General features: G+C 40.7%; 1 protein-coding gene across 1 annotated transcript; it reads left to right on the top strand.

Annotated features, from left to right (window-relative positions):
• The first annotated feature begins 6075 nt into the window (after positions 1-6075).
• LOC133139620 (green-sensitive opsin-3) lies at positions 6076-8418 on the top strand. Its single transcript, XM_061259210.1, has 5 exons — positions 6076-6436; positions 6801-6969; positions 7075-7240; positions 7841-8080; positions 8305-8418. The coding sequence occupies exons 1-5, from the start codon at positions 6076-6078 to the stop codon at positions 8416-8418; spliced, it is 1050 nt and encodes a 349-aa protein (XP_061115194.1).
• Positions 8419-14567: the final 6149 nt, after the last annotated feature.

Raw genomic sequence — 14567 nt, 5'->3', positions numbered from 1 at the left:
AGATAGACAAAGCCTGGCTCCCATGGGTTAATAGTCAGGTCGCTAATAAAAGAGTACCTTACAAGTATTGATATGAAATAACCAAATATTTTCACATTTTGCGATCATATTTTTAAAAGCTTTCTCAGGAAGTACTTTCTGAGGTTGTTTCTTACTTGAAGTCTGCATTCCCTGTGTTATATGTTCATCAGAGCGCACCATCTTCTTCTACTGGGCATTACCCAGAATGCTGTTTTCAATATGTTCAACATTTTCTAATAGAACTAAGTACTTCTTTAGAAAGCTTTTTTATAAATATGATAGCAAAACGTGAAAAGTCAGGCTTTGTCGGTATTTTATCCACGTTTCTACCGTTTCTACATGGAACTAGTCAGCTAGTTAAGTTAGCTAGCTAACCTTAGCTAACGTAGCCACCCATGTGGCCAACTAAAGCCCAGTGTTAGCTTGAAAATGCAAATGTTTAAAGCCTAATTCTCTTTGATAGACTCACATACTGTTCAAAAAACCAAGTTGGTTAATGAAAATGTATTGTGAAATGTTTGAATATTACATTGACACATTCTGTATCTTTATATTTTGTGTTAAACTGAGCAGTTTATTTCATGTAGCTAGCTACATTGTGCTAGGTCCATTGGGTTTTCAAGTAAAAAGAGCCTTCAACTTTGTGATGGGTCATAATTAAGCATATGAGCTGAATACATTGTTCACAAGCTTAAATTTAATTAGATGGTAATGTTACCGTTACTGATTCTATTCACAGTTTTGAATGATGAAGTAGAAATGAATGAGGTATCATGCTTAATATAATAGAAAGTGAACATTCTAGCTAATTGAATCTATTTTATATTATGTGCGCAGGTTCTTTTTCTCCTGGATTTATTATGGGTTCAACCCATGCTGGAAGTTGATGACGCGTCTGTCCGAGCCTGTCCCAGTGAACAACTCCAGATAGGGAATGTTTGAAACCAGTGCGGCCAACCGCTTCGGACTTCCTTCGAAGGAGCAACGGAACTGATTTTCACCAGGATCATGTATTGAATGACACATGCACAATTGTTTTTTTATTTATTTATTTATTTATTTTTCTACCAGGGAGATCAGTGATCAGAAGGGCAATAAAACGACAGTGAAACTGTCTTTGGTTATGTTAGACTTATGATCCCTCGTCATAAGTCTAACATAACACTGTCATATACATGACATAACAGCTGTCACAAGATCGCATAACAGATGAAGTCAGTTGATGTTGAATGATATTAAACTCATACTTTTATCAATAAATGTTATGACAGATGTTGCTATCATAAAACTGAAATGAAAGTATGAGTTTTATGTCATTAGACATAACCTGACGTCATCTGTTACGCCATCTTGTGACAGTTATGTCATGTGTTTGACAGTGTTATGTCAGCCTTATGGCGAGTGATTCAAGTAATGTGCTACCCACTCTATAGTGTACAAACTAAAATAACAGGAACTTGAATTTATTTATTTTGATACTTTGGGAAATAAAAGGACAATGTGCAGTCTTGTTTTATACCCTCCACATTCCCAATACAATAGCTTTATGTTGTGAGGGGATATTGTATTTTACATGTTTCATTGCTAAGTTGGTTTATAGAGAATGGTTTATGTCACATCTCCTTGTGAATCTTTCTAACCAAACTACACCGAACATAGGTCTGATGCATAGCATCTCTTCATGGAAACAGGAGTGCTACATACAGAGGAATGTTAACCACACAGATAAGTAATCTATAAATTACTTATTGATACGGACAAGACTGGAAACTTGAGCGTTACGGCTCACCACCAGCACAAACTCCGTTAGGAGAGTTAGGAGAGTTAGGAGATGTGTTACTTGAGCTGGAAGCTGCAAATGTAGATGGGTACTTACCTGGTCTAAATCTTTTCACCTTCAAAACAGATATTTATAGGGTAAAAATACGAGGAACAGTTCAGAGTGGCCTTCCCACCTTTTGCTTTCTTCTCCAAGTTTGTGTCACTGTGTACGAGACAGACATCTCAGCAGAGGCAACACCTGACAAGGTAGTTGAGGATCCCATACACCACAAGCCACACCAACTGAGCAAGTGCAGAGGTTTCAGGACCATATTCTTGAAGACAGAAGTTTCTCAAGGAAAATGCTATCTGCTTCCCTTGCTGTGCCTCCATCACACCCCAGAACTGTGATGCACCCATCAGTAGGCTATACTGTAGCCTCTGCTTAGATTCTATGCAGAAGTATAAATTAGGCTTAACCCTATCCTAACCCACCCCTATCCTTGACCCCAACCCTATCCTGACCCCTAACCCCAACCCTGCCCCCACTACCACCCCCATGCCACCAGGGCCAGAGTTGAAGATGGAATCTTCCAGCTAACAAGACATTTTTGTCAGGCCACCTTCACAAAAGAGGTTTTTAATCTTAAGGTTATTGCCTGGTTAAATAAAGGGGGGAAAAGCAAACATCTCAGATCAAGCCAGAAGATTCAGGATTGGAGGATCATAATCACCAAGTCAAACATCATCCTTTGGGATGCTGTCCAGGATCCAGTCCTACTCCACAAGGGACCTCCAGATTGGCAGCTACCCCAGAGCAACATTCTACCATGCTGCAGGACTTCTGGAAGAAAACAGAACAGAATTGCAAGGTGTAGAGAGTCATCCTGTCTGTTGGAATAAACAACAAGGACCAGCACCAAAAAAGATGGCAATTTGGAGATCAACAATCACATCTACAGAAACAGCTTGTTCCCAAGCTTCCAGAGGGGGACTTCCGCACCACACAAGATGACATCCACTGGACAGAGAGGGCAGCTGGCAAGATTTTGCACCAATGGCTTCACCACAAAGAGGGAGGGGAACAATAATATTATATGACTGGTTTAAAACTTGCTCACACCAGTTGAGTCTGCTGGATGAGGGCCTATCATTTATACCCAATAACAAAAAGAAACCCGCGGAAGAGAAGCCCAGGAATGCCACAGAAAACTCAAATTAGCAGTCTTTTTTGAGGGGTCAGAAACAGCCTTCACGCCAAAATCCAATTGGAGATGCAGGAATAGCCAAATTCCAGGCATACCACACAGGACATCCACACCCTGATCAAGGCACTGAACCCCCAAACAAAGATTGGAACAACCTCAGCAGAGGAGAGAGCCAAGCCCTGCATCAGCTAGCAAACAATAAATAAAAAATCATCAAACCATTCAATAAGGCCAAAGTGATCATGGACTGAAGACAATAATGACATTACATTACATTATTGGTATTTGGCAGACGCTCTTATCCAGAGCAGTTCATTAGACTAAGCAGGAGACAATCCTCCACTGGAGCAATGCAGGGTAAAAGGCCTTGCTCAAGGGCCCAACGGCTGTGCTGATCTTATTGTGGCTACACCGGGATTAGAATCGCTGACCTTGCGTGTCCGAGTCGTTTACCTTAACCACTACGCTACAGGCCACCCTTCCTAATTAGATATTAATTAGACCCATACGTATATCCAGACACAATCCAGGAAATACATAGCATCATACAGACACTGCTAGAAAATAAATACATTTTCTACCTATGATTTTTGATTACACAAAATACACAAGCCATCACAGTCCTGGAGCATACCATATGAAGTCCCAGAGGGGGGAGACACATTGTTTCAGACTGCATCAGTGAATCCTACAGGATCGCGGAATACATACACCAAAACACTAAAATAGCACAGGATCGCCATTGAAATAGACAGTCTTTACATAAATATAAACATAGCAGCAGGACAACCAGAGGTAAAGCTCTGGATGGAGAAGTACCTGGACAACCACGGCCCAGATATGTCCCTCCTACAACTTCTTGAAATCAGCTTCAGCAAAAATGACTTTAATCCTTCTTACAGATCAGCAGCACGGCTCTAGGCAAAAACATTGCACTGGCCTATGCTAACATTTACGTGACACATTTTTGAAAAATGCCCCAAACTACCCATCAATTACTTGAGATAATTTAGATGACATCTAGAGAACATGGAAACATAGTTTAGAAGATTTTAATAACTTCATACAAACCCACAACACACACACACACACCAAAGAGCTATAATAGTTAAATACACCACACATAATCAAGAAATAGATTTCTTAGACACTACCACATAGAAGGGACCTTCATTTCCACTAGCACACACTTGAGACACAAATGTTTTCTTTAAAGACACAGACACACATGCATATTTACTCAAACAGAGCCTCCACCCTAAACACACTTTCAACGGCCTGATCAAGTCACAATTGCTCAGGTTCAACAGGATTTGCACACAGAACAGAGTTTTTGAGTATGCTACCAAAACGCTCTTCAATGCAATAAAACCAAGGGGGCATTCTAGATTGTTCCTAAGACAGGCTTGGAAGACCATAAATACAGTGGTGTGCAAAACATTGGGCACCCCTGGTCAAAAAGCCTTTTACAATTAATATAAGTAAACAAAAGCAAACCTGACCTCTAAATAGTACAATGTTAAACATGACACATTTCTTAAAATCTTAAAGCAAGATTATGTTTTATTACATTTTTTTACAGGGGAAAAAGGCCCTGTGCAAATGCTTTTGAGAATGTTTACCCATTCTTCCTGGCAGAACACCTCTAGCTCAGAAATATTCTTTGACCTCCTTACATGTATGGCATGTTTGAGATCTCTAAAGATTTTCAATAATATTCAAGTCTGGGGACTGTGGTGGCCTTTTCAAAATCTTCATGCGTCTTTTCGGGAAGTACTTGGTCTTCCAGACTTTGCCTTGACTTCAACTGTTCCATTTATCTTCCATTTTCTAATAATTCTGACAGTGGAAATAGGTAGTTTTTGTAACTTTCACCTTGGTGAAATGAAGGTGAAAACATTCTGAAAACCTTTGTCAACTGTTTAGGGGAACCCATGGTTGTTAACAACAGACAGGACAGCCACTGCAGTTGGATAGTTTAGAAGGCGTGGAGTTACTTCAGAATATAAAGTTCAACCCAGGAATTATTCTCACAGGACTCATTGAAGCCCTAATGAGTAAATTACCTGGGTCTAGTCCGAAGTAATAATCTTTAGAATTCAGGTTTGCTTTCACATACAGGTTCATTGTAACTGATATTGAAACCAGGGGTGCCCACATTTTTGCATCCCACTGTGATATAATGTTATTAAATAAATGTTTTTAAATAATGGGGAATACAATAATACTTACTCATAAGAAGCTAATATAGTATAGTATACTATAATAGTAATAGTAGACTCTAAAACAGTTATACTTACAGAAAAAAATGGGTCAGATTAAATTTGTCAGATCTTTATTTTTATTTTTATTATATAAAAAAAAGAAATTTGTACAATGACTTACAGTTGGGGTTGACAACATGCAGAAAGTTTAGCTTGCATTTGCATGAATCTTTTCACACTTAAATGGAAACTCTGTTGTCCCAATTGCTTAAATTGCTTAAACAGTCATATGAATTAATCTTCATAATTTTACATTATGCACATTCCTGGTTTTCTTCTTTTAAAAAATGCCCAAAACTGAATGATGGTAAAAAAAAAAAACAACAACAAAAAAAATACGGCACATTCAAGCAAGATCAGGACAGTATTCAGATCCTGGATGAATGCAGCTTAACATCCTACTTGTAAAGCCTAGATTGACAGTCATGAAGAGACGTTAAGATCAGAATGAGGGCAAGGAGCTGAGCGAGGAAGGACAGGTGCTGCCCCATCCATGCCCTCACTCCTCCTTCGCTCTCTAAACCTCACAAATCTCAGCTGCAATGCTAGGAAGGCAAAGTGAGAAGCCTTAGTGAACAACGTGGTCAAACGGCTCATTATAACCAAACTTAAATCCCATCAGTTCATCCCAATCCTCTTCCTGCTGACAAGCCTGCCCCTATGTATAATCCCCAGTGAGACTTAGAAGGGTATAAAATGACACTTAGGGTACCTGAGCACAGGACTGGCACACCACAGCTGACAGCTAGAGGAGGTCTGACTTCTCACCTCCCCTCCATCGATCTTCTCCCATCCTTTCTCAAGAACCCACATAAGTGAAGATGAACGGCACTGAGGGTAAAAACTTCTATATCCCCATGTCCAACCGGACGGGGTTGGCGAGGAGCCCATTCGAATACCCCCAGTACTACCTAGGAGACCCATGGCAGTTCAAGCTGCTGGCTGTCTACATGTTCTTCCTCATCTGCTTTGGCTTCCCCATCAATGGCCTGACACTGGTGGTAACTGCACAGCACAAGAAGCTCCGGCAACCTCTCAACTTCATCCTTGTCAACTTGGCCGTGGCTGGTCTGATCATGGTCATCTTTGGATTCACAATTACCTTCTACACTGCCATGAATGGTTATTTCGTCTTTGGGCCAATGGGCTGTGCCATTGAAGGCTTCATGTCAACTGTGGGAGGTGAGACATTTAACCATCCAAAAGATGCTATAGAATACAACTTGCTGTGCTTGTTAACTGATCCTTCAATTATATTATTGCGTGTTTACACCTTGCTGGATGTGTAGAACATAATCAATGAAGGGGAATTACAACTCAAGTCAGAAATCCCTGCTTAAATTAAATTAAGTGCAATACTTTACTTTTGAGACTTTATAAGGATTATATCCCGCCTTGATGACCTCGTTTCACTGTTAATGCAATACTTTGAGCAATCAATCATACTCATAAACAGTGTGGGAAACCAGCCAGACTGTAACTGACAAGGTAGAATTTCAGTCCCTGCTGTACAGTTAACCACTGTCATCTTGTTTTTCTTGCACAGGTCAGGTGGCTCTGTGGTCCCTGGTGGTACTGGCCGTTGAGAGATACATAGTGGTCTGCAAACCCATGGGCAGCTTCAAATTCACCTCCACCCATGCTATGATTGGCATTATATTCACCTGGATAATGGCATTGTCATGTGCTACCCCACCCCTTGTTGGCTGGTCCCGGTAGGTCAGACATTTGATGATAAATCAGCAGCCCACACTGTATTTGTATTTTTATATCACTTACAGCTCACAAGGAGATCTGTACTTTCCTCCCTTCCAACACAGGTACATTCCTGAGGGCCTGCAATGCTCCTGTGGGCCTGATTACTACACCCTCAACCCAGACTACAACAATGAGTCCTATGTGATGTACATGTTCAGCTGCCACTTCTGTGTGCCTGTCTTCCTCATTTTCTTCACATATGGCAGCCTGGTCTGCACAGTCAAGGCGGTAAGAATCACACTAAATTTGTCAGGGCAAGTGGGAGCAAATAACTGTTTTGGGATGTGAAGCCATTGCTGTCGCTTCCAGTCTGAGCCCTGAGAGAGAGCGCCCTGAAAAGATTTAATGTGCTAGTTACATTACACATACTACCTTTTATACTAGCTGCTATATCGTTTTAAAGGATCATTTTCATTTTACAAAATAAGAAGGTGGGGCGGCACGGATGGTGCAGTGGGTAGCACTGCCGCCTCACAGCAAGGAGGTCCTGGGTTCGAATCCCTGTCGGCTGGGGCCTCTCTGTGCAGAGTTTGCATGTTCCCCCCGTGTCTGCGTGGGTTTCCTCCCACAGTCCAAAGACATGCAAGTTAGGGTGATTGGAGAGTCTAAACTGTCCATAGGTATGAGTGTGTGAGACCCTGTTCAGGATAAGCGGGATGAATTAATGAAAATAAGAAGGTGCAAACATATTGTTTTATGTGGCTAACAGTATAGATGGGCATTATAATGTAGCTGTACCAAACTGAACAATTTCCTGGGTGCTTAGATGATTCACTCTTGTACGACAATTTTGACCTTGTTTGTCTGTCCTATCCTCTCTCTTCCCAGGCTGCAGCTCAACAGCAGGAATCTGCCTCCACCCAGAAAGCAGAGAAGGAAGTGACACGCATGGTCATCTTGATGGTTTTTGGCTTCCTGTTGGCCTGGTCCCCCTATGCTAGCTATGCTGGCTACATCTTCTTGAACAAGGGAATGGCATTCTCTGCCCAGAGCATGGCTGTACCAGCCTTCTTCGCCAAGACCTCAGCCATTTTCAACCCCATCATCTATGTGCTCCTAAACAAACAGGTGAGCTTAGCTTTCATGGGAATATAGATATAAGACACTCGCAAGGCATGGATATTCAACTCTGGATATGCTCCAGAGGGCTGCATTACATTCAGCAATGGGGATCAAATATGTTCAATTCAGTCCTTGTATCAGGTTATTATGTTCCAGGACAAGATATACGCTGGAAGATAACATACGAACATGTAGTGCTGATTTCTGAATGTCTTTCTTTTTCTTTGCAGTTCCGTAACTGCATGCTGACTACACTCTTCTGTGGAAAGAACCCATTGGGTGATGATGAGTCTTCCTCTGTGTCTACAAGCAAGACAGAGGTCTCTTCAGTTTCTCCAGCATAGGAACTGCCATCTGTCTCCACTCTCAGCTCTCCCAGTTCTCACCCTTTTCAGTATCTTATGAACTGTTTCAATGAAACTTACATTTCTGTGATTCATGGATATGTATGCATTTTTAAAATGTATATACAGTATATTGATTTCACTCAAGTGCTGATATATTCAAGATCTATGGCATCCCATCTTAACAGTACAGTATGCGTATAGCATGAACCATTTTGATGTTGCAGCTCTCCAGAGCTCTGGTTTTCTGTTAGCATGAAGGGACTTTGTGACCAAAGGGACATTTTTTATTTTTTTTTAACTTTTTGATCATTTGCTCTCACAAGAAGCAATGTCATTATGCATATATAGCTCAGACACATCTTCCACGGGTTTGTATGGGTCTTGCATATTGTGAATGCAGGACATCAAGCCGTAGACTGAGAAAGCAGGGTCTGGACACAAACCCAGGGGCAAGTCAAACTCAGCATAAGAGACACACAAAAGCAGCATCTTAGCTATTCTACTTGAAGCAATGTGAATTTGAAGATCCAGAGCTGGTCTTTTACATTTTCTTAGTTCTGACACCAAGGGAGTTTGGCAGGTCCACAAGTTTGACTCAATGGAGCTGCACTAATGTTTTGGTTGGTTTTCATTTTATTTTTTTGTAATTATGGGGCTGTCAATTCTTACCAGCCTGATCATGTCATCGATTGCTGTACATATTTTATAAATCATTAAAAAAATAAATAGTACTAGCTTGTACTAGAATAAATTCATGCATCACAAGTACTTGTGTCTGGATGTTTATTGAACCATTTGTATGCAAATAATTACACTTAATTATATTGCAATATTCAAGAATTGTTTTGAGGAAAAGATGTTTAAATTAACTTCTTGCCTTCAATTCAGGAAAGATGTGAATTGAATATGTGATCTTTGCACATTAAACCGCAGAAAATAGGCAATTGTTATATTGAGATAATGCAAGGACCACATTTAAACCCCCTCTATCCCACTTGACCGGCCAGCAGCTTACATTTTCACCAAGTTACTGTATTAGCTAACTTAAACAAGTTTAAAATGTCTCTGTATGCACTGCATCATTAGCAGCCAACTTGGCAAAATACATACAGTCAGGTCCATAAATGTTTGACATTGTTATTTTAGCAATAACTTTGTTAAAATAACATGATATTGGAGTTGGAAGTAAACTGTCATGCTGCTGCCAGATATGCAGTAGATATGGATGGATCACTTCAAGGGTTGTTTTTCCTGAGTAATTGTCCTACTGAACCCAAGGGGAAAATTATTCATGAGAAACAACCATTGAAGTGATCCATCCATAGCTGCTGCATATCTGACAACGGCATGATGGTTTGAGGCTGATTTGATACCTTTGACCCTTTACGATTTAAAGCCATTTAGCCAAGAAATGTGTTCTATACTGTATCAGCATCATTTACAGCTGAATCTAGCCTCACCCCCCAATTCCAATAGAGATCCATTCAATGCAAAGAGTTTTAGTATCGGTTGTAGGACAACCTGAAAATAAGATATCCAGACTCTGATGATGTTGATAAGTCACTGACATCATTCATACCATGCTATGGATATGCAACCAAGTATAAAAAAATGACAATTTAATCTATGATTATGTTAATTTGTCCAATTATTTTATAGCCCCTAAAATTGGGGGTACTATGTATAAAATTTATATTCCTAATATAAAAGGAACAGTGCAAATGACAAACTGAAAAATTACAAATCACACAAGTTTAAACCCTAGAAATATAAGTTGCCTCGTCTTTAACTATGCATGCTGACAAAATTTTAGCTATAAAAAATTAAAACCATATCTTCGCTGGCAGTCTCTTTATTATTATCTTGGTCTACATATGACTTTTGATGTTTTAGGGATATAGTAACTTCCCAGTGCCCTGCTGTAGATTTTACCCAGTGGGGTACTGAGCAAAGCACTGAAGCTTGTCTATAAACCTGTGCAATAAAGTCTATTATTCAGGCTCTAGTAAAATGGCTCCTATTTTCTTAGCATTCTGTGTCAGGCCATCACAAAATGTAGCTAATCTTGCCTTTATTTGGTGTTTAAGACTGAAGATACCTTGGCATTTGGCGTTGCAGCAATGATTTCTTTAAGTGGGTAGTGTTCTCTTTTAATCGCTTTGTTTATGGCTGGGGGATTGATCCATGTGAAAAGCGTTGACTTTACCACTGCAGTGACTAAACCTTTCTATTCAGGGTAACTCCTCTGTATTCTTCACTCTGTTTGCAATAGGAACTCTCCATAGGCTTGGTGCAGAACTAGAAAGTCCTTAAGATTAACTTCAGTATGGTGGTGACCTTGAGTTTGGCCCAGAAAACGGGATTGGCAAATTATCTAGATCTATTAAATCAGAATTTAGGAAAATCCTGGATTATCGTCTCCAAACGCGAGGATCAGGGAAACACTAAGTTATTATTACAACGTATGCCCTGAGCTCGGTAATTGACTTGCCACCTGGCAGGTTAACTTGTCTTGAACCCTGACCTAGACCATAGTGTTGCGCTGTGAATAACAAATATCAGGGAAAAACCTTTTAATGACGGGGGAAAACTATATGACATCGTGCTATGTTATGGTTTGGTTATTTACGGGATGGCCATTGAATAATAGTAAATGTTCTAAATGACAATGAATGACCTTAATGACCTTAATTAATACAGTGTTTCAGTGTGGTGTGTCCTTCCTTGGAAAACCCTGTGGATATGGCCATACCCCAGCAAACAAGCCCCTGCAACCCCACTGTAGGTTACATTACCCTATGGGTTTTCTGGCCCATGCGGCCTTTCTTCGGGCAATAGTTACCCCATGCAGGCCCACTGCTGGACAGCCCATGAAAAATATTATTAAAACATATTTGTGACATTGAATAGTTTCAGTTCTTAGACAAAATTTTATTTTATTATAACTAGGAGACAGTAACAAACATTAAGCATACTGAAAGAAAAAATAAAATACACAAAAAGGCAAAAAAAAAAAACCCTTTGCGCATCCCTTCCCCAAAAACTGAGAACCATCTTTAATCATTCCATGACATCATTCTCCATTATACTTTCTAGTGCCGTTGCCATATCAAATGATGATATACATCCTTCCACACACACACACATATATATATATATATATATATACAGTGGACATATATAATACAAATACAATTATTGTAAATATTGTAATAGTGTAAATCAATTTTACAATTACAATTGTACTGAATTGAGTTAATCTCAGTCTAAAGGAACTATATTGTGTCATTCCATAAATGTATAAAAAATTGGTAACAAGCATGCAATATCCCTTTGTCAACCATCAGCATGGGAAAAGCCAAAGAACTGTCGATTCAAAAGGCTTTCGACAGCGTGGATAGAGAGACCCTCTGGAAGCTGCTCAGACACTGCGGAGTGCCAGAGAAGTACAGAAACATCATCAGGAAGGGGATGACCTGCAGGGTGACACACAGCGGACAACCGACCAAAGCCTTCCAGGTAACAACTGGAGTGAGACAGGGCTGTCTGTTGTCACCATTTTTGTTCCCGCTGGTAATAGACCGGATCATGAAGCAATCCACAGCAGAGAAATGAAATGACATACAATGGACATTGTGGACACAGTCAGAAGACCTTGACTTTGCAGATAACCAGGCCCTTCTCTCTCGGCTTGGGTTTAACATCCACAGAGGGAAGAGCAAGGTCATGAAAATCAATGCTGACAACTAGGGCTGTCAAAATAACGCGTTAATTTCGATTAATTAATTAATTAAGTAAATAACGTGTAAAAAAAATTAACACAATTAATTATGCGCTGTGATGCCCTTGACCCCGTACGTCACTGGCCAGTAGCTTTGCAAACAAGATGGAGGCTGATGAGAACACGTTGCTTGGCATATTGAATGGGAAATATACATTAAAAAAACGGCCGGATGGAACTGTTGACAGGAGTACGGTTCTGTGCAATTTGTGCAGCAAGGAATTTGCGTACCATCGGAGTAACTCGAGCCTAAAATATCACCTCAACGCAAAACACATAGCAGTGAGCTCGGTGGTCTGCTCAGCGACTGATGCTAACGTTAGCAACCAGGCTCGTCAAGCCACACTGGAGGAGGCGTTCAGACGCCGCCTGAGCAAGTCTAGTAGTGACCGATTGACCAACTCACTCGCAAAATGGGTTGCAATGGACTGCAGGCCAGTTTCGGTGGTCGAGGACAGGGGGTAAAGGGAGGCGTTGCAGATTGCGTCCTCCGACACAACTTACAAGCCGCCATCGAGAGGCACAATTGTGTCAAAAATCCATCAGCTATACGACGCCGAGAAGACTGCTAAAGCTGGTGTGTTGGCGAAGGCCGAATATATTGCCCTGACAGGGGATCATTGGACCTCGGTGAGCAATCAGAATTACCTCGGCGTGACTGCACACATTAGTGACAGTAAGTGGAAGCTTCAGTCATTTGCTTTAACCATGTGACCAAGACGGTCACCAGGCACACTGCGGATGCCTGCGCCGAACAGTTTCTGTCTGTGGCAGACGACTGGAAAGACTGATCTCTCATATCCTGAAGAACCAAGAGGCTGTGAAGGCTACTCTGGCCAGCCAGAAGCGCAAGTTGGTCCTGTTGACAACATCCGAGTGGGACAAACTGCAGAGGCTGGGGACCATCCTTGAGCCATGCAGGTAAAAGCACCCACACACCCGCACGTTTTATTATCATAACGAGGTCGTATCTTTTTTCCAAAGATATTTGAATTTGCTATCAAATTTAAATTAGACCTGAACAATTAATTGAAATACTATCAAAATCACAATAAGCCTAAGTGCAATATCCAACTTTCAGAAGCTTACATAGCATTATAAATAAAGAATTGCGGTGCATTTTAGATAATCTTTTTGAGTTAAAATGAAATGCATAATTTATAATTTCCCCTAAAATCAAGCGCAATATCTGTCATAATGATTGCAAAGTTTATTTTCTGAATATGGTTTAGTCAAAAGTAATTTCAAAATCTTTTCTTGATTTAAATGTACTGATTTACAGATATCACCTGAATATAGTAAACTTGTATGCACCTCTTATCATCCACTGCAGATATGTGACTGAGCTTCTGGGGGGTGAGACCTATGTCTCATGCTCTGTGGTGTTGCCTGCTCTCTACCACCTGTGCCGCTCCATGGAGGTTTCGGAGGAGGACCCAGCCTATGTGGAGCGGTTCAAGACTGTCTTTAAAAGGGACCTATCTGAACGGCAAGCTCACATCAACAATGGATGGCTCAAGATTGCTTCAGCACTTGACTCCCGTTTTAAAGACTTAAAGTATCTCCCAAGAGGAGAGAGAGAAGAGGTGTGCACCAGCCTCGAGTCCCTGCTGCAAGAGGAAACCAGCACAGCTACTCCAGAGACCTCAGAGGAACCAGCCAAGAAAAAGAGGAGCCTCCTGCTGTTGGCTTCAGACTCAGACTCAGATGATGACATGGGGCCTAACAGAGCACTGAGCCTCTATAAAGCTGTCTGCCCTGGCTCACAAATACCTGGCCACCCCTGCTACTTCTGTCCCCTGTGAGAGACTCTCCTCACTTGCAGGTAACATAATTCAAAAGAAGAGGGCAGCCCTGAGCTCCGAGAATGTGAACAAGCTAGTCTGTCTCAGTGAAAAGTAAGAGGTATCATGAGGCCCATGTGTCTGTTACTGTCCAGTTGCACTACATGTTGATAAACTGTAAACAAGCCTATGTTGCAACAGAAAGTGTTCCTTAGTTTGATTTATATTGTCTATATTATCTAAGAAAATGGGAGATATTGAGTCCAATGGGGCTGTTATTTTGTTAAGGTCTATGTGTTCAATTAAATTAATGTTATGCCCTGGATATATATTGCTCTTTATGTTAAGTGAAATTAAAATGTTATGCTGTCTAAGGAATGATAGTTCCTTTAAGGACAGCAATTTAAGGACCTACCTCATTGTGTTCTGAAACAGGTCTGATTTCTTTGTTCCTCAATAGACTGTTCCCCTTATCGCAATGCATCCTGGGTCCTGTATGCAGGAAGCAAGAAAACGGGAGTTTTGACGACAAATTATGGAAAATCAAGTTACATCTTGCAAAAATCTTTACGTCTTTCAAC

Source organism: Conger conger, chromosome 10, assembly GCF_963514075.1.
Source record: "Conger conger chromosome 10, fConCon1.1, whole genome shotgun sequence".
NCBI classification, from domain to species: domain Eukaryota; kingdom Metazoa; phylum Chordata; class Actinopteri; order Anguilliformes; family Congridae; genus Conger; species Conger conger.
The sequence above is the reverse complement of the archived record's forward strand: the minus strand, read 5'-3'. Positions and strand labels throughout refer to the sequence as shown.